This window comes from Ischnura elegans, chromosome X (assembly GCF_921293095.1).
Source record: "Ischnura elegans chromosome X, ioIscEleg1.1, whole genome shotgun sequence".
NCBI classification, from domain to species: Eukaryota; Metazoa; Arthropoda; class Insecta; order Odonata; family Coenagrionidae; genus Ischnura; species Ischnura elegans.
The window spans coordinates 12,446,875-12,472,281 of NC_060259.1; the positions used below are offsets into that span (position 1 = coordinate 12,446,875).

General features: G+C 38.7%; 1 protein-coding gene across 1 annotated transcript in view; it reads left to right on the forward strand.

The window, feature by feature from the left end:
* LOC124171574 (probable G-protein coupled receptor CG31760) overlaps window positions 1-25,407 on the forward strand; it is a 382,345-nt gene that overhangs the window by 343,973 nt on the left and 12,965 nt on the right. The window contains exons 4-7 of the mRNA XM_046550752.1: window positions 408-681; window positions 4,240-4,591; window positions 11,074-11,327; window positions 12,987-13,119. Coding sequence (XP_046406708.1) covers window positions 408-681; window positions 4,240-4,591; window positions 11,074-11,327; window positions 12,987-13,119 — 1,013 coding nt within the window. The remainder of the gene's footprint in view (window positions 1-407; window positions 682-4,239; window positions 4,592-11,073; window positions 11,328-12,986; window positions 13,120-25,407) is intronic.

Sequence of the window (25,407 nt, forward strand, 5' to 3'; positions counted from 1 at the left end):
AACCACTACCACCAGTGCATTCATTGGAAGCTAATGAGGCTAATACGCTATCTTTTTTCCATTTCATGAAGTTTTTCCCCTCAACTTCTCATATATTTGTGCCCTGTAATATGTTACTTTTTTGATCATTTCAGAAATTTTCAATTTTGTATGTAAGCCGTTGTTACCTTGTGATTTTCTTGTAAGCATGCAATTTACTCACTATGTTTTTGAAGTGCATTTTCTCTCTTTTAATAATCTAATGAAAGTGGCGTTGATTCCCCTCTGCTGCATGTTTTGCATTATTCTTTGACGAGACGTTTGTTGAAAGAGTCGAGTCTCCATCTAGCCCCAAATAAAGAAGTTTCACGATGATAATAAATGGGGGCCGGAGTGTCGCTGACCATTCCACGTGTGTTTCAATGCAGGTGCTGAGGGAGTTGGAGCGATGGACGGGTCCCTCCAAGAGCCGGAAGCAGCGCCACCACGACGGCGACTTTGACGACAACTCTCCCAAAGCCAAGGAATTCGCCCTCCAGTCCATTTACGACATCGCCACCGACAACACGGGCTCACTTTGTGACACCGACAATTTCCGCGCTTTGCCCGTCTTCCTCCCGGAAGTAATGCGGCGCTTTGAGGACAAGCGTAAAATAGCAGATATGGCAGCCAACCTGATCGAGCAAATCGGAATAAATCACGGTAATGCATGCCTTTTTCAGATTGGGAGCGGTAAATACCTATTATCGAAGTACAATTTCAAAATCATTGAGATATCGATGAGATTATTTTTAAAGCGCTATTTCTCTCTCCTTAACTCTTTTAAACCGTCAATTGACGCCCAAATAAGTCCCTTGGATCTTCCCGTACTCTTTCCCGTACTCTTACTCGTGGGGAATTTTTCAGTATTTCCTTTGCATTTGATGCCTGAGTGTGGTTTTGTGTGCTGTTGGTACACAATAGCATTTAAAACTTGTGTTCCCCACCAATATAGGGGTTTTGGTAAACATCACCTACTACATGATTAGTCATTATGTTCTCAATGATTCATTCACTTGTGAGTGCACACTCTTGGTCTGTGTTCGAAGCAACCGCTATATTTTCAGTATACATCTGGTTTTAAGATTTATTATATCAAATATTATTTATTATTACTTATTTCATTTCACCTCAGGAGCTTTTTCTATACGTACATATTTCTCTCAACTCGCAAATAATGCTAATAAATCGCATGTCATTTTTGGATTTATATTTTCAGCTAAAATTAGTACTCATTAAGCAGTTTCTCATTTGAAACTTGAGTTCCTTTATCTATGCGCTTTAAAGCACTATATTTTTATCGATTCCTTCATAAATAAGCGCACTGCCTGGCCTGCTACTAATGCAGCTATTATGTGTTCGGCACGTATCCGGTTTATTATTACGTTTTGCGGTGATCAAGGAAAGAGTGAAAAATGCTTATACTTCCTATCGCTTCTCTTATCTCATTCAAATAATGAAATGACGATCGAAGTGAATCTGGTCCATTTTCGACGCATTCGATGTGATGGCGACCGATTAAATCAAGATCAAGCCTCATACATTCGAGTTTCAGCAATAAGGTAGAGAGAGACATGTTAAAGTGTGAATAGGAGGTGCGTGACATTGACACTCGGCTCCCACCTCCGCTCCCAATCAATCAATTTCATCACTGTTAACACTCGTTTTCATTCCACATTTTTTTTGTTTTCACTCCCCGCTGAGTTTGAGTGCCTTTCGTTCGTTAGACATGTTTTAAATTACGAGTGTCTAGCCTTTTACTGAATGTTTTGCAAACTAGAAAGTAGAAATTAGTAAATGGACTGCTTAATTACTCTGCCGGCGTAAATATGAACTAAATCGTGAACAATGAAGTCTAATTTTCAAAGAGACACATAATTTTATTTTCATGGAGGACCTCTTTGCATCTCCTTTTATGAGAATCACTGCCAACTAAAATATAACCTTTTTGAAACCTATTTAATTCTAAATTCTTAATCTAATATAATGACTTATTTCATTTAAGATCGTTACCCCAATTTGGCGTCCAAGGGAAACTTGCGCTGTGCCTTTACTTCTCGCACGTGTCTTTTCTCGCATCGGCGCCTGACTATGTGTATCTGAGAACAATTTCCCTTTTTACTGGAACGTCAATAATCCGATTTAACGATCTTTTCTGTGGCAGTCCGCCGTAGCAGAATTTTGGTGTGAAAACAGACTTCATGATACCAGAGATATTGTCTTCCCTTAGCTTTCCTTCGCTCTTGAACGCCTCTATGTGACGGTACTTATAGTATATCAGTAACAGTGCAAAATCGAAACTAAATTTTTTAATCTGTTTCCGACACAGCACCGATTCTCATAAAAATGTAAAAAATAGTGGTGACACGCATTAAGGCTATGAAAAATGGCTAAGAACAGTAAACTTATCTTAATTTATTTTGGAAATACAATACACTTTTGTTTTTTTAGGTATTTTATTCAATGGCGGTCGCATTGATAATTTTCACAAAATATCAATGATTGTTCAATACTATCAAGTCTCCTCCCTTAATTTTTCATTATAAATACCAATTAGCGGTTGATATAAATGCAATATAAATCAACTTGCGTTAATCTACAAAAAAATGCGAGAAAAGTATCAAATTAAGAAGGTTTTCCCAGTATTTTTAATGTGTCTAGCAATGAATATTCTTTATTTTCAAATTGAAACCAACCTGGTGAATTTCTTGAATATTTTTACATGCTCCTTGCTGTATGGCTATTTATGGTAGAGAAAAGCATTCCACGTTCTTGCTTCAATCGTTAACACCGTCTAAAATATGGTTAGAATATCTTTCGTATGCCCGCCTCCGTTGGTCCGATAAAAAATCATTATCTTTTAGTTTTAAAAGGAGATGTAAAGTATCATTTTGTGAATATTGAAGAATAAAGAAGCTGTGCGTACTGATAATGTAACTAAAAGGTGGAAAAAATCCGAGTTGCATAAAGGGCGCAATAATGGGTGCACGAGTGTCGTTGTTAGTATTTGCTTGTGAGGAGTGGTGACAATCCGGTGAGAGAGGGACGGTGCCCCTTAACGCTTTCTCCTCTTGGGAGATCATTTGTGTGAAATGTGCGTGTTGTCACCGGCAAGGAATCAAGTTTTCCGCCAGCAACAGCGGCTATTGCGGCCCGGAGTGTAAGTTTTTGTGTGCTTATTCTGATTTTTCACGACGCCAACCTTTAACCTGCTTCAACCCTTATCCATCCCTTTACGCATCGCCACAGTTTCCGAAGGAATGATTTCATTTCCCGTTTGCTCCAAAGTTATCAGACGTGCCTCTTGATTATAACGCGAATTATGAAGCAGATCAAATATTTACTCCGCAGCAATATTTAGAACATGGCTCAAACTGAGCACCACTTAGCTCATCCAACTCTTTCAGCCACTGAAATAAATGCTTCTTATATTTCTAATGCTACTAGTCTTCAGAACTAAACAAACCAAATAGTCATGCAGCTGCCTAGGCAACTCGCTTCCCTTTGCCTCTTGCTAATACAATGAAAGGGCTGCTCAATTATGGGGTATGTCCAAAGGCAGAGAAATCCCAAAGCCGATGAAAATATCTCCGAAACTGGATTTTCGAATAACTCAAGAGTCACTCTTGAGCTTAACCACTCTTGAGCCTTAACCCTGCCACTCTTAGCCTAACCGCGTGTATGTGAACACATATTATCTTCCCTAGAGCTCACTGCCGATTCAAAGGATAAACGCCCCCATAGGTCTGGGATATATTTTCTCAACTTTGATTGGTATCCGAATATTCCTGCCTTCGGAAATCTTCTCTGAAACCAATTCTTAGTTCAACTCAAAAGAGGATGCACCCCTTTCATTTTACGGTCGTCTTTTTAGTGACGAATGACTCCCGCAAAATTTTCGCTATCCATTTGAAGTTTTCGGATTAAAGAGATTATACTCGTTTCAACATTTTCCTGTTGGTCAAATATTTTTTTAAATTGAATCTGAGAGGACACCAAATTTTCAGTTCTGGTAGAATTTTCAAATTTCTGGATGCACAAAAATGTCGCCAAGGGTATATACTCCGGAAACATCAACATTATAGTATAAGTTTCGTGCGAGTAATCCTTTTGATTAAAAGGCACTCTTTCTTCTTTTTTGTGGAGCGCGGGTGAGCGTGGTGTGAGTTGTCGTGCGATGAGTGGCGAGTGTGTGACTGACACAGTGACTGACGCTTTCAGATCTGCTCAGCGCGTTGTTCCGCGCTCTCATCGACCACGACGAGAGCGTGCTCAACGTGCGAGCCATCGCATTCGACCCCAAGACCGCCGACGTCATCGACTCGCTGAGCTGGCACGCCAGCGTTGTGAACGACCGCCGAATCATTACGCGGCTGAAAGGGCCGACGCTGGGCCGCCGCCTCAAGCCGGAGCCGTGGTTCCGACCCGCCATGAGCAGCAGGGGGGATCCCATGCCAACGAGGGCCAACCACACACAGCGCCAGACCTGGTGGTCCCTCCCTTACTACTCGTGCGCCATGAAAACCTGGCTCATCACCTACGGCGTGGACATCCCACCCTTCGAAAAGAGCTTGTAAGTTGTTCTCCGTCTCCATCATTGGTCCTAGTCCCAGATCGTCACTCAATTGCTCATCCCGACTCAAAATCGACTTCGTTGCCACGCACCACGAGACCTCACTCTAGTCGCAACTCAAATTGAGTCACCAAGATGCCCGCCACCATTGCGTCATATTTTTCAAATGAAATATCTCTCGTAATAATACTGCCACGGGTTCTCCAGTAATTCGATCTTTTGATTAGCAAGAGACGGTGAATGAAAATAGTTTGGGTAAACATAATATTTTGTAAATTTGACCCTAATTAATGCAGCGCGAGTGTTTTGATTCGAAGTTCGTTCCTAAAATACGAACCCGAACTCGAGCCTGAGATCTGAAGCCCTGAGGTGGAGTGACGTAATTGAGTCATGTTCTGACATTTTTTCCTCAGTCTGCGCGAAAGATTTAGCCGTCCAGGTGCGGAGGGAGGTAAAAGTTTAATAAAAGAATGGAAGGGAAATTGAGCACATGGAAAGCAGAACGGAATACCGTAGCCCATTTTACGTGAGACACGTAATTGTACAACCTAGTGCATACAGTACATCAGTGCACTTCAAAAGGCATCTTGAAATCCGCGAAATGCATGAACACATATACAAATGTATATGCGTTCATGCATTTCGAGCGAAGCTAATTTTATTGAACATAATATTATCAAAAACGGAATAATTAACGGTATACTGTATATATTCATGAGGATTTGATTTCACGACTAGGATTTTTCTCTATGACTGCAATATTCCATCTCACTTTGAAGCATCAATTAGAAATAATAAAAAATCGAATTAAATATGACTTGCACAGTAATTTTACGACAGATGAAGCTAAATAGCTAATTGTAAAAAGTTCAAAATTTAGAATAGGGTGGTTTCCTATTATTTTCTTATTGCTTGAATTGAATTAAATTCCTGGAGTACATATTTCACGCTTTTAGATTTTTAAATGACGATATCTATTTTTCGCGATTAAATGAAGAGTGAAAAATTTCAAGCGCACGAAAACGCGATGGCTAAGTATGAATGCTGGGAAAAGCCCGTGTGACGTCTGGCAGCTACTGTTTGAGGCCACCTGGGTGCAAGGCTATGACCGCCGCTACGATGCAGGCTGTTTGCTGCCGAGCATGGCGGTAGCGTAGAGTACCCTGCTAGCAGGTAGCGATGGGCTTAAATAATGATTATTTATAGCCCATCAAACGAAGGAAACTTTCCGACCTTTGCCAATTTTAATAGGTGATTATTAAGAGATTTTTCCCTGAGATCTGTTCCTCATGCATGCATTGATAATCTCAGACGATGTAAAAAAAACTACTGATTGTGAGTACTCGTATAGCATCTGGGCCCCTGTGACGTCTCGTGGAGTGGCATCGCATGGGTGCCGATCTGGCTTTCTTCAAATGAGGTTAAAATTGACCATTAACATTCGTCTAAACTGGGACTTCTAAAACCAAATAATTTTTATATTATGAATACTCTAATGGTAACGAATCACAATCAATGCCTTTCGTTTTCTTTGATGAAAAAACTACCCTATTGATATGTGTTTTGACAAGGTATACGAATACAATACTCAAGCCAATGAAGAATAAAATATAAATGAAAAGTTTTTTAGCAAAGTCCTAATTGAATTTGCGAATTTTGATAAAGACTGGTAGGTATTGCCACTGCTTTATTATTTCACATCATGTTCCATGACTGGTATTTTTCTCGCGAGTGGGACTCACAAAGTCTGTAAAACCACTAAAATGATAACTCTGCACCGAAATACCATAATTATATACAATGCATTTGTTTATTTGTTCTTTATTCATGCTAGCAACAAAACCCTGCTTATGTTCCCCACTTGTGTCGTTAAATATTATAATATTTATAATTACTATATTTTTTTAGTAAGTCTTTACACCACAGATATTCAAAATTCTTGACGATGCGAACAAATTAATTAAAACATGACTTAACTTCTCCGTGGGCACGTACGATTTAACTGTCTTCGAAGGGCAAAAATTGAATTATCTTAGACATTAGTGGGGATTCTCAAATGCCAATTGCAGACCACTGGTTATTTTTTGCTTCCTTCCGGAATATTTCAAAGGTCCTATTTTCTGGCATATCTAACGAAATGTCAATATGGCAATTGAAATGTGAATATTTGATGATCATATCTCTCATTACAAGAGTCCTAAAGCATTGAAGGTGACAGAAGAAAAGGAACCACGTTGCTCGCCCCTTCGTTGCCAATCGTTAAATTTTATTCGTTGCTCGAAAGGGTCTCCCCCGGTTGGTCGTGGGCGGATCCAAGGAGGAAGGTAGCTGTGGGGGCAGTCGCTGAATTTTGCATATACCGAATTTTCTTCAAATATTCTGCTTATTGTTTTGATAGGCAACGACAGACGATTAAGACTTAACCTTGCTATTATTATGCTAGAAAAATACGTCAACATAAAACTATGATAACCATACTTCGTGTTCAACGTTCACTGTTAGGGTACATCGGGACGCGTTCAAGATATACAATAACGAACGCAAAATGTTACACACTATGACTATGAGCAATAGGGTAATCTTCAGAAGTACCTTTCTTATTTTCTCATCGTCTTACGGTACTTTTAGAGAATCATGAGTTTGAGGCAAGCGCTATCATTATTGGTATAAAGATATTTTATCATTTATACAAAGAAGGCAAAAAATCAATGTTATGGAGCCGCAAAAATTTAATTATTTCTTCAATTCACATTTTTTTAGGCATACTTAACACCGATTCTAGTGATGTAAAGTCGTAAAATAGTTTATTTTTACATTAGGCGAGTGTAAAATATTTTTACTCACGAAGATAGAACAAAACTTCAAATAATTAGAGTATTTTCGAGCACCAAGTGAGTGCTTTTTATAGTTTATAAAGTTTGTCAGACTGGAACCGTAAGGTCTTTGAATAAGAAGATTTATTCATTAAGATAATGGTAGAGGAAGCTATGATGACGGTGCAAAAGTTTGACAAAATCGCTGGCTATAGGGGTAGCACTCACCTGATGGAGTTCCCGAGAGAACTTCACGCATAATACGCCAGGAAAACAGCAAAACTTAAAACTAATGCACCGAAATTGTTTGTATAACGGTGACTTCGTCAACTTCGTCGCTATAACCGGGCCTTCAATGTCTTTTTTATGTGTTTCGTAAAAAAATGCCTTAAAATGACTTTTTCAGTTATTACTCTCTGCCTGGTAATTTAATTTTCCGAAATACCGGATGATTACAGTAATTCGAACGCTTATTTCCCACTTATTTACGTATTTTATAAATTATGAAAATACCGGTATACCGGTATTTTTTCGACGGTACTACCGGGGCAGTAATATTATTGCTTTTTAATAATCATCACAAAAGTACCGGTACTTTTTTTAAGTACCACCCATGCCTAACTTAGAATCGAAAATGGTGAAAATTCTTTTTAAAACAATAAATATCCCCCAAAGTATGCTGTTAATAACTATACTATCAATTTTTTAACTCATCATTTACATTTTAATGGTATTTATGTGCTAATATGACCTCACAAAATATGGTGTATATGTAATGCCATCGGCACTAATATTAATTTTAATTTGGAAATTTATTAAGCTATTTTCTCTCTCATGTACGCTTCGAAAAGTATAAATTATTCATGCGTCTCAAAAATGACTTTTTATTCCGTTTTTTGCTGTTCAAAATTGTAATGTAAGACTTTGAATTTATCTTGCAAAATATGTGTTTTCCTAATACCAAGGATTTGAAAACTACTAGAGCCATTGAATGTAAATCTTTGAAGCTATGCATAACTATTATAGTCCACGAATTTTAAACGATTCTATTGGCTTCACTTTTGAGAATTGCATTAAGTTCATTTATTAATAGAAAATGCATTATTCTACAACTTATTAATTCATAGGTGATACATAAAAGATGCATGAAACAGTAAACAATATCTTACAGAATCATCATGGTATGAGTAAAGTTGAAAATTAAGTCATACTAGCTGGTTGTCTGATCAAAATCTTCAGTACAGTTCTCGCATAAGATTCTTCAAAAAACATATTGTGAATAATATAGATAACAAATACTGGCGGTTTTTATTGTTTAAAATTGAAGGTAAAGGAGGTATTAAAGGTGGCGGTGGTAAAGGAAAGGTGGTGGTTCGGGAGATATCACATCCACAGAGTTTTATTGCAAGCCTACGGGTTGTAATTGTAATGGAGGGGCCAGAACGCCACGCGGGAGAAAAATGTTAATGTTTAAATACTAGGGGTTGTTGAACAAATTATTTTGGGAATAGTAAGGTAGATATGTCTAGATTATAAAATATAACTTTGAAGCAATTCTGAGATGGAGTATTTGATAAAATTTGATCGACAATTTTTATTCAATTATTACAATTTAATTCAATTTAATGCAATATTAGGTAAAGGTAAAGGTCAGTAATTCAAGAGATTTTTCAAAAATTCATTGCCTTACGAAAAGTCTTCGAAAAGCGCGAAAAAATACGCGCATAAAATGCAAAAAAATTTCGCAAATGGGTTCAAAATATGTCAATTTTAAAAATGGTTCAAAGTATTTAATTTGAGTCGGATATGTACCGTACAGAATATTTCATCGAAATCTATGCCCTAACGGACAAAAACTTGATGAAGTTGAGCGTAAAGATACACACGACTATTCATATCTCAAGAACGGCAGTATCGATTTTAATGATATTTGGTTTTTTTGATTCGTCTCAGCCCCGGATAATAGAATAACCACTGAAAGATTAGTAAAACTTCACGAAAAAAATTAATCTTGATCTTAGGGGTATTCTTTTAGGAGTTGGTATCACTGTAACAGCTGTCAAGTAGGTCAAAACAAGATGATATGTTTTGTTTTTACCAATTTTATGACTGAGCTTCATAACAATATTATTTTAATCTGTAGTTAAACATATTAAAAATATAAATATAATATTAAAATATTTAAATTTGATTAAGGCTAAGCTCAAGTTGAGTCGTCAACAAGCATGTCACTACCGTGTGTGTAAACAAATCTCCAAGCAATTGTTGACTATAGGTAATGGCCGTGCTCCTGTCGACAAATCAAGCAAATGGATTTCATTACCTCGACATTTTTGCAATTTCGTTCCATCAAAAGATGATCTCATCAGCAAATTGTTCCCGAATATGTTTGATAACGCAAATACCACCAATGGTTGAGTGACTGAGCAATTTTGGCGGCGTAGGACGAAGATGTGGATGACTTTAACTTCGTTATTCAGAATCAAATCGTAGGTACTCTGCATTCACTCAAATCTCTTGACTGTGTAACAAACGAAGACTAAATCACTAACTATTCATCTGTATTGTTAAACTTCTTGGATTTGCCTGGGTAACCACTGCACAATTTACAGCTGAAGGATGCCTTGGTGGCCATGATACCTCGAAACCTAAAGCAACCAAATCCATGCAATGGAACGCGTTCGGTGATAGAAAAACTTACGATGTGATTCACGCGACTGAACGAAAGGAAAATACAAATATGAGGAAGTTATCATTCCGAGGATTTCCATGATCCATTATGACCGATGATGTGCCATTAGAGTTGAAACGAATTCAATTTCCAATTTGTATTGCATTCGCGATGACGATTAACAAATCATAAGGTGAGTGTTTATGTTGGAAATCCCATGTTTTTTCATGGTCAGAAATGTGTGGCACGTTCATTTATTGGTAAGCCATCCGGTTTATTTCCTCTTGTGCCTGATTAAAGAAACTGTTGTACATCAGAAAGTACTTGAGTCAGCAGAATATAGCCGAATGTGTAGGGTAGACAGGGTCAGTGTATGGGGCACTTTTATGCCGTGTACTTTTACGGACCGAGTTATAATTAGCGAGCCACATGTCATGACATATGCTGCTCCCTTAGGGCTATTCTCACGAGATTTTCAGCGTCAGTCATGCATTGGTCCAGCGTTGCGTAAACTTGGCGATTTTACGCAACAGACTTGGGCTTCAAAAAAAGTTACGGTCAAAAAAATAGGCCAACAAATGAATGCATACAACTTTGACTATTAATCATAAGACCACAAGTCTAAAATTTCTTAAGTAAAAGCATAAAAATTAGAAAATTCATTGAAAAAATCCGCGCATACGTGCCCCGTCTACTAAATGCAGATTGAATAAAGAAAATGTTTTTATAACAAACCACTTTAATACATATTTTTGTGGTTTATTGATTTTTTATTTTATTTTATTATGAGTGAAAAATTATAAAGACCAGTACAGCCGCTCTCGATTTATCAATGGTGTAGCTAAACTGTTAATTCATCATTAGGCGGAGCTATGTTAGCCGGGTCAACCAGTCTAACATGTAATATACATAATACGCTCATTTTATATGTATCTTTTAATTGATTTTCCTGAGAGCTCTTGTCTATTGAGAGTTAGGTATTATTCCGCCGACTCTAGGTTCAGAGGTTTCCTGGGCGTTGACTTCGACCTGTCAGAGTATGACGTAAACCAGTGCGACGAAGCCGTCTTTGACCCCGACAACCAGCTCCAGGTGACCGCCTTCCTGGGGACACACAAGTGTCACAATGACACGAGTGACTGTGAGTTTCAGAGCGGGATGCGGTGGTCGCGGGGAGCCTATCGCTGTCACTGCCGACAAGGATACTACTCCGATCGACCCAACATCCCATTCAACGGATCGCTGGTGGAAGGTGAGGCTCTTTGAGAGGGAATATCACTCTATCGGTCGCGCTCTTCCTTTTTTGCGACGCACTGTTCGTTTAAATAGTGCGCGTAATTCACCATCACAAGTCATCAAGACGATGTTTGGTTTGGCGCACCACTCCTATCAGATCTCTTATCTGCTAACCTCTTCATGAGGACTTCTCTTGTCCATCCTTAATTAATTGGCCTTGGTACATCTGGGCCCGTCCTTTGCCCTTATTCCCGTCCACTCGTCCTTCGGGAATTGTCTTCATCCTGGCCCCTTTGAACGCAGCATGTAATGAAGGACTAAAATCTTAATTTATACTTTTTTTAGTGACAAAATTTTATGCATGCCATTCCCAAAATCCCTGCAAGCGAAACACATATAGGAACACATGATGGTGTCCAGCCAAAGGAATGGGGCAGCTGGTACAGAATTGATGTCGAATTTGTGGTAGATAGTCAGTGAATACATGTTAGTCGTTAACAATGGCTACCTTGGGGTACAATGTGAGTATTAGAAAAGAGATAATTGAGAATTTCAATGCTCTTCCATGCATATTGCCAGTACATTTAATGGATTATTCTAATATTAGACTTAATATTAATATTTGACTTATTAATATTTGAATTTTGCGCCTCTTGTTGCGGTCCACTGAGTTGCCTATTCTTCATCATTGGGTTTTTAGAAGAACACTCCCGTTTGCCACCCTTTTCAGCACTTCCGATTGAATTATTTACGAGACACAAAGTAAACATTTGCCTGTATCTCAAATACTAAAGTATGACTTTTGAGAAAATATCGAGGTGAAATGCTCGTATTTTAGATACGTTTAGATAAAGGGGAGGTGTTGAACGCACGCTGTGAAATGTTCCAGATGAATGCTAACACGTCACATAGAAGGCCGGACGGGCGATGCCTCCCCCTTAAGAGGGCGCGCCACTCCGGCTCAGTCGGTCTTATTTTGCCTGACGCTTGTTTCGAGCTTATTTCACACTTACTCTTTGTGCCTCAAATTTTCTTGGGAGTATTCTTGTCAACTTGTGCTTGCATTTGGCTTTTAATCCTCGGAAGAAATTCTGAGGGATTTAAAATGTGCGTGTGTGAGATACAATGAAATGTTTACGAGGGCCAGCCGTATAGACCGTGAAAATGTCAAGATGAAAGTAAATGGTACGTCAGGAAAAATAACATACGAGCGGAGAGTCCCTCCAGGTAATCCAAAATTGGAAAATTAGCAGCAAACCATTTATGTGTTATCCAATGATGAAAGATCCTGTACCGTGACTGGGTGTTGGTCGAAATTTCCATTTTTCCTTCGGACTTGACTCCATTCGAGGTCCAACATCTTAAAGTTTTGCACACAAATTTACATCATAATTATGACTCCGAAGGCTCACTCTTAATGATTTACCTATGCTGAGCATTCATTTGTTATATTACCAACTAAATGTGCAATTTCAAGATGAATTTCGTGAAATTAGATTTGTTTTCTTAGTAAGAAATCTTTTTTTGTGGATTTAGTGTTACGAGTTCATTTTCGTATGTATCTTTAACTTTACTATTCTTTGCTCATATTTATTTCGGAGATTTTCATTGACATGTGTTTATGAACTGTATATTTTTACCACTACCGTCTATCCCTAAAAATACTCTGTTGCAGTTGCATGGGGTCATGAGAGGGATAACGAGAGCTCTGAGTATGAGGACATGTTCCGATGTCGTCCATGTTCCACAGGATGTCAAGTGTGCAGTGATTCATCGCCGTGCCTTGCCTCCTACAATTGGCCCTTCAGGTAAGAAAATCAAGGAATGCTTCTCTCATAATCTTATAAATTGCTCTCCAAGATGAGATACGCCCACGTCCGTAACAGTCATTCAAATGGCTTGTTCCCCAATTTTATTTTATTGTCGATTTTGATAGTTTAAAAAAAATAAAGATACCCGTTCTTCTAATAGCGCGAATAATATGCGCTCGAGCTAACCGATTGCGGCTGTGCTTGACCGCTCACACCCCAACGGCCAACAGCCGACTAGCAACGGACTCGGGCGACGCGGCAGGATTTTCCCTGACGAATTTGCTTCGATCAAATGTGTTACCAGTTGTGAGGAGCTGCGGGAAGTGAGGCACGATTCCTCGGACGGCCGGACGACTACGACCCAACGGGACGATTCGTCGTCGAGCGTAGCCGTACTCGGTCACAGGATATTCCACCGGAGTGCGGCCTCTTTGCCCAATTCGCCTTCCAAGGAGACCGGGAGAGAGGAGTCCCAATGCTATCCCATGGTTGTTGAATACTGTTGCATTTTAATCGGTTTTCAATAATGTCCGCGGTGCGGTGACGAGTACAATTCCAACCTCTTTTTCCAATATTTTGCCGTAAAATGTTTGTTATTTCGAAAAATAGCATTGAAGAATTATGAATTTGATAAATCACATCATCGTGAAAGTACGTTTCCGATAAAATCCCTAATTAGAGCTCATTTCCCCGTGAAACTCGGATCACTTTGTCCGTCAGCGACGCAAGTGGTGACTTTAGTAATCCCATTTAAACGCGCGGTGGGTAACAACACATTTAGAGGCCGTCTAGAGGATCCTCTTTGTATCATCCGTGTCTCCGTCAATAAAACGGAATGGAAAACTTGTCAGTGGCGGCCGAGCGATTGTGACCGAGTACAGAAGCCGTTTTGCAGAGTTCTAGTGTTTAGCTCCGGTTGGATAGTTCCTACGCTTTTCTATGGTATGAAATTTTTCGCATATGGGTTTGAATGTCCCCCGCTATTCGTCGCAGAGGTTCGTGTGTTTAGCGTTCCGTTGACAGCGCGCAAGGAACGGCTTAACGTCTGCTCCAGTCGAGACGAATTCTAAAAGTGTAGTCGAGCGACCTTTTTAGGACATCAAAACCAAAACTGTGAAGTAGGGCACGAGTGAACTCTTTAACGTCCAATGTTGCTTCGAAGCAACATACAGGGTTTGTCCGGAAAGTAATAGGACTGAGTCGATTAAAAAAAATGTGTTGAGCCAATCGTCACAATTCTTTAAAAACTTTCAAAATAGGCTCCTTCTGCGTCGATGCAGAGCTGCCAGCGCGATTTCCAAGCATTGAAGGCGTCACAGAAGACATTCTCCGAAATAGCCTTGAGAGCCGAGGTGCATGCTGCTTGGATCCCCTATGTCGTCTCAAAATGCTTGCTTTTCATCGGCGATTTCACACAAGGAAACAAAAAAAAGTCTGGGGGGCCACATCTAGGATGTAGGGTGGCTGCGGAAGCGTTGGGATGCCGGCATTGGTTAATTAGCTGTTCACATGAAAGGCGATGTGAGCCGCAATTTCTAGTCGTCAGTGAGCACTTTTGGGACCATCTTCGCGCACACATCTTGCGCATGCTTAAATCCTCCGTCAAAATGTCATGAACCACAGATTTTGATAAATGTAACATCTAGGCAATTAAATGAGTGCTTAGACGTCGGTCTGTTTTCAAAACTTTGTGCACACGGGTCAAAATGTCGGTGTTTGCCGAAGTCACAGGTCTTTCAGCACCGTCTTCATCAGCGACCTCTTCCCGGCCCTTCAAAAAGGCCTAATGCCACCGAAACGCAACACTTCTTGCTAAAGCAACATCTGGGTAAGCCTACTTGATCATAACAAACGTCTCTGTCGCATATTTACCGAGTTTCACTCAGAATTCAATCGCGTACCTCTGCTGTAACGAACGCTGCATTTTCGGCTTGCACCACTCACAGAAACACGTCGCGCAAAAAAGTCAGTCCTGACTCTCCCGGTGCCCTCAGACAACTGACCAGCCACTCGTTCGTTAGCTAGGAACACCCTCTACCACATTCAGTCGGTGCAAACACGCTCCGAAGTACAGTCGCGGTGGAAGAAAATCAGTCCTATTACTTTCCGGACAAACCCTGTATATTTAAGGGCCTGAAATTCATTGAGAATGAATTTCAGGTCCTTAAAGCAGCTTTCTTATGGCAGCTTTAATATTGCTTGAAACCTGTATCTTCGGAGTTAATATTTACGTCACATGATGATGCTTTGTGCAAATCTCGTTTTAATAGGGAACAATGAAATGAGGTATGCAGAACGATTGAAAATTTTCCCTGACATCCTTGTAGTTAGAAAGATTTTTTTGTCATTGAATATCGTTCAATCATATTTTACGCAATGTATTATTTAAATAAATGCTTGAATTTAACTATCACAAAAGATATCGGCTGGTGACACGATGTCTATTACCTTTAAATTTGATCCGAAGTTTCTGTTGCTTCAAAGCAACAACTGGTCTTCAAGGAACGATGGGTAAATCTGGTACACTTAGCAATTCCAGATTTTAATCTTATTGAGTAAACGTGAAGTGCAGACGTCTGCAAAAGGAGAAATACATTACTGACATCCTAAAAGTACTCGGTTATGGCAACATATCTGAGTACAGCAACGACTCCATCGACTTCAATGGAGGTGATGTGGATGAGGTGATGGAGCCACTGTGAACTGCCATGTTAATGCCCCGTTCACACTACGTCCTTTTTACGCCGGTTAGCCCCGACCATGGTTACAAAACGAGGTGTGAACGCAAGTTCCCGTTAACCGTGGTTGGGATTCTGACCACCGTTTTCCGACCATGGTTGGCGGTAGTTCATGCGTGTGTGAACGCAAGTTGGGGTGCGTTCCGAATCACGCATCATGCGCATCAACGCATGACCTTGATGCAGCCGTTCCGAAATTGCATCAAGGCATTGATGCGCTTATGCTGATGCGTGATTCGGAACGGCTTGATGCGATATGAGCGGGAAGTATTCCCCCGTTCAAAATACCCGCAGGCAGCAGTGCTGGAAGATAGTTCGGGTTAAGCGATAACACAATGATTGATATGCCGAAATTTAATATGCATAGTACTCATGATGACGAACAACGTTTATTGATGCGTATATTAAAACTGAATTATATTCATTACGGTCGTTCGAAAGTTCCAAGCCGTAACTTGCAACTCATATTTACGTAAAATAGTGATAGACTGAGCGAATTGACGGGAATTTGTGCAGCTAACTCGAAAAACGGTCAATAAGGAAGCGTAGTGTATAGTATATCTCAGCCATCATTGAGTTTTGCGGGTCAAATTGTTTTGAAGATAAGATTTTTACGATCAATAGTTCGTAGATTTAGCTGCTAGACATCAATTTATGGCTTTCCGATAAGATATACGACTTGAAAACAATTTTTTTTCATAAAAATCGGGAAGAAATACTTAAAACCTCGATAAAAGTTTCACAAATACTTTTTCATACTGCATGTATAATGCTTAAAAATAAACTCCAAGACATTTTTATTTAAGTATTCTACCGCTTGGTATTAAGGTAGGTTTGCATGGAGCATTCCAAAAGTCCCTCTTGCCCCCATGGACTTCCCTCCTGAATTCTAAACTTCACCCTTTTCATGCTATCTAAAAATCCTATTCTCTCCTTTGTTTACCCAACATTCTATGCCCTAATAGTGAATTCAACATCCACTCCCAGCTCTGTACTTGCCTAATCCATACCTCATGTCTCCTTTGAATGCTATCCAGAAGCTGTCTCTCCTCACTCAACATGTCTCGCACTTTGACCTTCTTTCTTCTCTCAGTCCACTTCACTTTCTCCATACCCACATCTCGAACAACTCCAGTCTCTCCCATTCTCCTCCCTAAGTGCCCATGTTCCCACACTGTGAAGTGCTATATTCCAGATCAAAATGTTACAAATTTATCAACCAATGTACTGTCTGTAAGCAAGCTAGTTAAAAAGACACAGCTGTCTTGTGTAATGAATCTAGGTACAGCTTATTTGATGCCAGATCTTTGGAAGTAATAGGAGTGATTTAGCCACTAGTTTTGAAGAAAATGGCATATGTTGTCAAGATTTGAAAAAATATAATTCAGAAAGTAAATGTAATGCAACTTGTTATGTAGGATTGACTGTCAAAGCAGTAGAGGACTGTTTACTAAGTCAGTGGCACAAGAGTAGCAGACTTGTGACAGAGTAACATGCAGGTTATAATGTGGTTGACAGTGGTGTGGATTGTCCCCCTAATAATAAATTTCAGCCTTGTATAGCATATGTTGATGGCAAGTTAGCAAAGAAATGATTCGAGATAAGCGCTAGAATGGAAGCTGTATGTAATAAATTAAGTCTGATTCTCTCAGAATTGTGTGGTCTGATGGTATTATAGGTGAAAATATATTTATACTATTTATGTAAAATATACATATAAATTCAGGGGTAAGGAAAGAAAGGGATAGGAACATGGAATAGAAAAAGGACGAGGACAATGTATGCTCACCTTCACTGATGACTGCACAAGAAAGGTTTTTGTTTTCTTTATTAAAATTAAGAAGTCTCATTTAGTCCTACAATGCTATACAATTTTTAAGGCAAGCATGGAGAATGAGACAGGGAACAATATGAAATGCCTGCATACAGATTATGGGGGTGAATATATGGGTCAGGCATAACAGGGGAGGTTAAGGGCATGTGCACTAAAATATTTAACTATAAAATCTTATAATCTTCAAGCAGAAATGATTAGCTGAGCCAATAGAAAGCTAGGTACAAACTCTCTGGCATCAATTTACTAAAATATTATTGGGTTGAAGCTTGTTGAGAAGCTGTATATCTCGAAACAGTACCATCCAAAGCAGGAGGGAATGCATTACCTGAGGAGAGATGGTTTGAATGAAAATTTAATCGAAGACATCTAAAAGTATTTGGATGTATTTTCTATGCTTATGTGGCTACAGAGCAATGAAAGATGCTGGATGCCAAATGCAAAAAGTATTAGCAATTGTGAGGAGTCAAAAATGGTATTTTTTGACTGACCCTGATATTGCGGGAAGATTCATTGAAGCATGTGATGTAGTATCCTTTGTAAATATGTTTGGGGAGCTCAAACCAGTCCAAATATCTCTTGGTAACTCTTTAATTCTACCTAGGCTCTTAGGGGGATAAGGGATAATTAGTTACTAGCCTCAACCTGACAGTGGAGAGAATGGCAGTGCTGAACTCACAAAGGTAGTGAGGGGAATATCAAGTAATGAAGTTTCCATCCCTGAATCAAGTTGTGAGGGTAATGACAAAGTTCCAACTAATGTAGACAGTAGTTTTGAGAGTAATCTAGAAAATGAGTCAGTGTTTGGAAGCGAGGGAGGAGAAGCAGAAGAGACGTTTTCTTTAAAAAATGGAGTGGCTCGAAAACTACCAGATCACATAATCTCCTTGTCATCTACTAACTTGACCTGCAATCAACCTTTGTCTCATAAAAGCAGGTTTGAATGTAGCTCCTGCAGTGACCCAAAAACTTATCCTGATGTTCCATTTCTAGTTTTGATTGGCTGTCTTATGTATGCAATGATTTTTACAAGGCCAGATCGTGTCTTTGCAGTGTCAAAGTTAAGAAGGTTTATTGATGATTTTACAATGCAATACTGGGCATATGCAAAGAGTATATTAAGATATTTGATGGGAACTATAAATTATCTTATGTCTTATTCTTAGTCAGGAACATTTCTGGAGGGATACAAAAATGCTGACTTTGCCATTGACAAAATAGATTGAGTGTCCTGTACTGGATACATGACAAGTTAGTTAATGGAGCAGTGGCTTGGGAAAACAAAAAGCAGTGCTGTGCAGTGGCTATGTATACAATAGAAGGCGAGTATGTAAGTTAGGCAACTGGAGCAAAAAATGGTATTGTACTCTCCAGAATTGTAAAAGAAATCATTGGAAAGAACTGCATTAAAAACTTGGTACTGGTGTGGTGCATGGAAGGTCAAAGAACAGAGGTTGGACATCATTTTGTTAAAAACTCTGTTGCCAAAGGAAAAAATAATTGCTGATTACATGTCAACAAAATATGGTAGCAAATGTGCTTCCAAATGGGCTTAACAATGGCAAGCATTTGAACTGCATTAATGAATAGAATTTTGTAGCTGATGGAAGCAACTAGTTGAAGGGAGGTTGTTGTGCTTGTCACCTAGTTCCAAAGTTAAGAAATAAATAGCTACAACATGTTAAAATAGTTCTTGGAGTGTAGGTCAATGTCTCATTTTTCAACATAGGTACATATTTTACTGTTCCGAGTCCATAAAAAAGCCTTAATTACAATAAAATTAAGTACGTTTTGTGGATTGGATAGTTGGGAATTGTCCATTTACTTAAAGTGGCATTCATCAAATAGAATTTAGCATTTCCTTCTGATCTTACAAAATTTTATATGGTGTAATTATGACTTAAAGTTGAACGTAAACATTGAAAACCGGTAATCACTATAGTTATGGCGATTTCCGATTTTCAATGTTTTTGTTTACTTTTCAATGTTTGATATCATATGATGCAGCTTCTTAAGACGAATACCCAAGTTCAACTGAGAACCATTTTGGAAACCCATTACTTTTTATAACATTGATAGAAGTGTGCCTTTACTTGGATAGCATTTAGGAGGACACTGAAAGTAAGTTGGCCGCGTCATCAATGCGTCGATTAAAGAGTATTTGGAGCCAATTTATAAACTAACTGCAGTGCTGCAATACGTATTTATCCGGGCTTACCAAATCACACGCTATGAACAAAATAATTGCACTGAATATATAAACACACTGAATACTCAATCAACTCGATGGGGTTCTTCAAGCACACATCACTGCAGTGTACATGTAAATCAAGCACACATCCATGATCCTTGCATAAATAAATTAATTGATGATGTTATTTATCACGGCATCACTACCCTGAATGTCCCTTTACTTGTGGTACCATAACGTGAACTAATCTCTGTAGCAGGGGAAAATAATTTTAGTACTTACCGAAGAAATTCACTTGCAATGAATGTATAGTTTCGCACATTAAATAGCTAATAAACGTTTGGCAAAATGGCAATAATTTGCAACATATATGCCTTCAAATGATAGACCAGTGAGATTATGCAAAGCGTAAGCAATTGTAATATTCCGACGAACAAAGTCTTATATTGTTATTTTGAAGATACTATTATACTATAAACCACAGTCTCTGTGCTATGAACACTCCCTGATGTAGCTTTTCAACTTATCTTTTCACAATATAACGTTAAAGTGTCGAAAATTTCCACAAGTTAGTGTACAGAAGCAACATTACGGTTAAAACTACCACAGCAGCATATCAATGTGTGAAATTATAGATCGTATTTTGCATTTTTACCACCAATGAAATTAATAACGGCTGTAAACAAGTTACATACACGCACACTTCAACGCAACGAATATACATTTTCCCATTTTCAATTTTATATGGACTAATTATTTCAAAAACTAATATCTATAACTCCTTAAACTCTTTCCTACGATAGTAGAAGCAAAATACAGTCGTGTAAACACCCTATGCAAACACAAAACACCAGTCACATTTTTAAAGGTTGCGCCCATTTTCGCCTTCGCATCAACTGCATCAAGAATTTCTGATGCGAGCCGATGCGAGTTGATGCTTCCGAAACCTCGAAATATGCTCGATGCAGGGCCGCATCAATGCGCATCAATGCTTGATTCGGAACGGCCTGATGCGCATCGATGCACATGATGCGTGATTCGGAACGCACCCTTGGTTAAAAGCTTGTTAGAAAAAGAAGAAGGCGAAGCAGCAACGAAGTGGGATAGGAGGAAAGAAAACAGAAAATAAAGTTTCGAAGAGGAGACGGCCGTTATTGTTGAATTATATTCGTCAGAATTAATTCAAAGGAAAGTGCTATTGATTCATTCCGTAATGTGTTGTATAGTATGAGATTTTAAACCTGATTGAAGTTATGCGATATACTTTATAGTTCGTAGTGAATTAGCGATTAGCTCGTATTGTATTGTTACGGACAGATTGAATAATCTATATTAATATTTTGCTAGAATTAAGTAAAATGTGCGAAACTACCATAATAAAAATCCGAAGGTCACAATGATTTTAATGTTTTGTTAAGAGTTCTTTGTCCCAGTTTGAAAAAGATAACTTACGTTCATCCTTGAACAAAAGTTCTTCCCATATCAATATAAAGTATCAGGCTAACGGCTAGTCAGATGTAACGATAGAAAATAAATTTAGAAACGTCGGGTGATACCACATATCGCAAAAATTACCACGTTCTCTCTCTTATTTCATAAGTTAAATTTCAACAATCGTCACATTTCTGCAAGTTATTCGTCCACATTTGAAGAAGAGGTAAAAGGGTTTTAATTTACGGTATAGCATCAGAGTGGATCATGTCCTTTGTCAAAGTCAGAAAACAATAATAGCTAAGAATGTAATGCAGCGAAAAGTGTATCTCCATCCCAAATCACAAGTGTCTCATATTGAGGCTCAAGTCTCAAGATTAGGTCCTCGATTTTCTTCACCTACATCAATGATTTGTCGACACATCCGAATCAAGGGCAAGTAGTAGTATATGTTGTTGATATCAACCTAATTATCAGCAATATTCGCTTTCATTCGTATTAAATAGAGCAGTAGAAGAATGCAAGCCACACTATGGATGAAATGATTAGTTGGACGAACACATTTGAATTACCTTCTACGTAGCAAGGAACAATGATTGTCGACGCTGGAATGCAATTTTTAATTCATAAGCAGCTCATAATATATACATATGTTTAAATTCATCATCAATATCATTGCAATTAACACAAGAACTTTTCCCTGCACATTCTATATTTCCTTCCAACAAGTTATTCTGAGTTATTCGCTCTTGTCAATTCATTTTTCACTTGGAATTACTCTACCACTCATCAGATGTCGCCAGGGTCTAACCATGGTTGAGTGTGAACGCGCGTTGGTTCTGACGTCATCTTACGCTGGTTAAGAAAGATGGTAATGTGAACGGGGCATAAGAGGAGGTACCTTACCTCCCCTCACCTCCCCCCGCTTTTTCCGTAGTCGACGTAGTACAGTGCTTTTCATAGATGGCAGCCCTAAAAAAGTGTACGTGACTGCCGATAGATGGCAGCACTGACAATGAGCGGCAAAACTGGGTATTCAAATATGTCATCCAGTATATACAGTAATATTAATATTCGAATTTCCTGAAAAACAAAACTTTTTGTTTCTTTTAAATTAAAAAACAAAAGTAATTAAACATTAAGTCATTTTTATTGATAAAAAACAGTAATACATTTATAAAACAAGGCAACATTAACATATGAAAAAGATCACTGAAAAACAATAGATCACCACTTCAATGCCTTACGTTCGAAACAATTTTATAAAACATGAAAATGTACTAAGGCATTTAAATAACCTCACATTCAGGGATAAGGAAAGACATATTGCTAACTCGAACACATTGAGCAAAAGACAGTTGTGAATGCAATGCATTAATAGGTGCATGAGCAATGAATAGCAATGTGACAACTTGCTTATCACATGCATATGAAGCCAATGGCAGTACACCCCAGCATAACCATGCAAGACAATTAAACCAACAGGCAGTCAGAGGCAATCAACACTATCAGCAAAGGACAGTTGTGAACGCAATGCATTAATAGGAACGTGAGCACTGAATAGTTATCAGATAACTAGCCACAACACTTGCATATGAAGCAAAATGCAGTACACCACAGCATACCCATGCAAGACAATTAAACCAACAGGCAGTCAGGGGCACTTCAACACAATCAGCAAAGGACAATTGTGAATGCAATGCATTAATAGGAACATGAGCACTGAATAGCAATCAGATAACTACCTTTAACACTAACATACGAAGCAAAAGGCAGTACACCACAGCATAACCATGCAAGACAATTAAACCAACAGTCGGAGGCACTTCAACACAACACAAACACTTCGGCAAAGGACAGTTGTGAATCCAATGCATTAACAGGCGCATGAGCACTGAATATAAATCAGAGAACTGGCTTTAACACTGACATACGAAGCAAAAGGCAGTACACCACCTCCCATCCGAAATATGGGCACCACACTCCAAAACACTACGGTAGTGCTTCATTTTCACTTTATAAAAATAAAGACTTATCACACGGATCACGTGAGCTCCTAACTTGCCAAGAGAACAGATTCAAAACATGGTCACGTGGTTATAACGGCCCTGGGACCACGTGAGTTCCACGAAAATCCTCCCCTACTTCCCCCTCCCTCTCTCACCTCCCCTACAACTTCAATACTTCTCTCAGATGGCGTGAGAGTGCAAGTTACCCGGAAGCCCCGTAAGGGTATTGACATTTCTCGAATAACAAGCATTAAAATCCCAAGAATCATCATAAGTATGACAAATTGTATGAATTGAGGCCTCTTTTGAATACCATAGTACCAACATGCAGCAAACACCTCTCGAAGAGTGACATTCTATTGATGAGCAAACGATTCCTATCAAGGGGAGGAGCCTATGTAAACAATATATCTTACGCAAGCCTTAAACCTAGGGTTTCTAAGTTTTTATGAGATCTGGCCAGTAGGGACTCATGCTCAGTAGGGACTATGCACAACTTTGAAATATGAACCGGGAAGGGAACCTGTGAAGACGTACGATTGAAGTTTTCGTGCGACATTGTAATGGCTCTCACTAATGAGTTGTCGGAATATCAAATTTTCAAAGTATACTTCGATAATTGGTTTTCTTCCCTTCAACTAGCAATAGCTCTAAACGGAAAAGGAATATTACCTATGCCTACGCACAATTTGCTGTAATAGAATGTGCAGTTTTCCTCTGTCCTCTGAGGTTATCCTCAAGTCATCTGTATAGGACGAAATTCCAACTGGCGAATTAAAAATAATATTAATGTTGCCTTAGTTCGATGGTGTTATAGAAAAGCTTTTATTGATCAATATCTTGTGGCTCAGTGCATTTTACTCCTGCATCAGTGCAAATAAAGCACTTCAGGCATGCAAGAAGTTTACATTTGAAATAATAAATAATAATATTTAAATATTTAATACGTATAATCTTCTTGATAAATTAATTTAATAGTAAAAAATAAAATATTTAATGATGTGAATAGTTAACAATAGTTACATCTTGAAAGTATTAAGTTTGAATGAGATAGTAATTTACAGCGGATAAATTTAAAGATGATAAAGTTCCCTAGCGGCCCAATGTTGCTCTGAAGCAACATACTGTAAAATTAGTTTAAAGTATACCGGGCCTAGCCGCGGTGATAACTTTTACGGGAGTCACCCGCAATGCACAATTGTGCGAAAGATCCACAGAGAAAAAATCATTCGCTTTGACCGGGATTCGAACCCGGATCGCCCGATTTCCGGTCGAGTGCTTTAGCCAGTTAAGCTACCGAGGCGTCATTCTTCCCTGTGGGTATTCTCGGACACTACCGGACAAGAGTGTGTATCTATCTGTGAGTGAGTATCTACATGTGTGAGAGAAATTTGAAAAAACTTGCATTAACGTATTCTAATGATTATATTTACGTAACCTAACTACAAAAATTAAAATAAAATTCACGGAAAAACATATGGGTTTTGAAGGGTTAATGATGTAGAGTTGTTCCTTGTCTCCCTCTCGGGTATGAACGCATGAACGTTCGGTGTTTCTGGGCATCCGTTCGACCCCACCCGAAGTACTTTCAGTCATTTTTTCTTGGCGTTAATTTGAGTTGAGAATGCAGCTTAACAAGGAACGGCGATTGGTAAGACAGAGCCCCTGCCGGAAAAATTCTTTTCATAAAGTGTTGGAAACCTGAATATCTCTCATTAATATCTCTTCAGCCTAAATAGATCTACATATAAATGTATCGCGCTCTCATTTCAAGCTCAGAATGGCAATCTAGGAAACTCTTGAATCCAGCAACCTCTCAGATGAATAAATCCCTGCAGGATTGATATTCCATATTTATGCTTAAAATTCACTTTTCTTTGTGACTTTTATTACGAATGTACTCGTCGCAGAAATACGATAATTATATTTCCTATTGCTACGAAAAACGTTTCTCCCTCTAAACAGTGTCAAGTACAGACAATCCTCGTTTGAAATTATTTCTACAACAGTAAAAATTTCAGTTTCTATGCACTCGAAAGAAATAATCCTTGGTTACACTTATTCTTTATTACCGAGATCTTT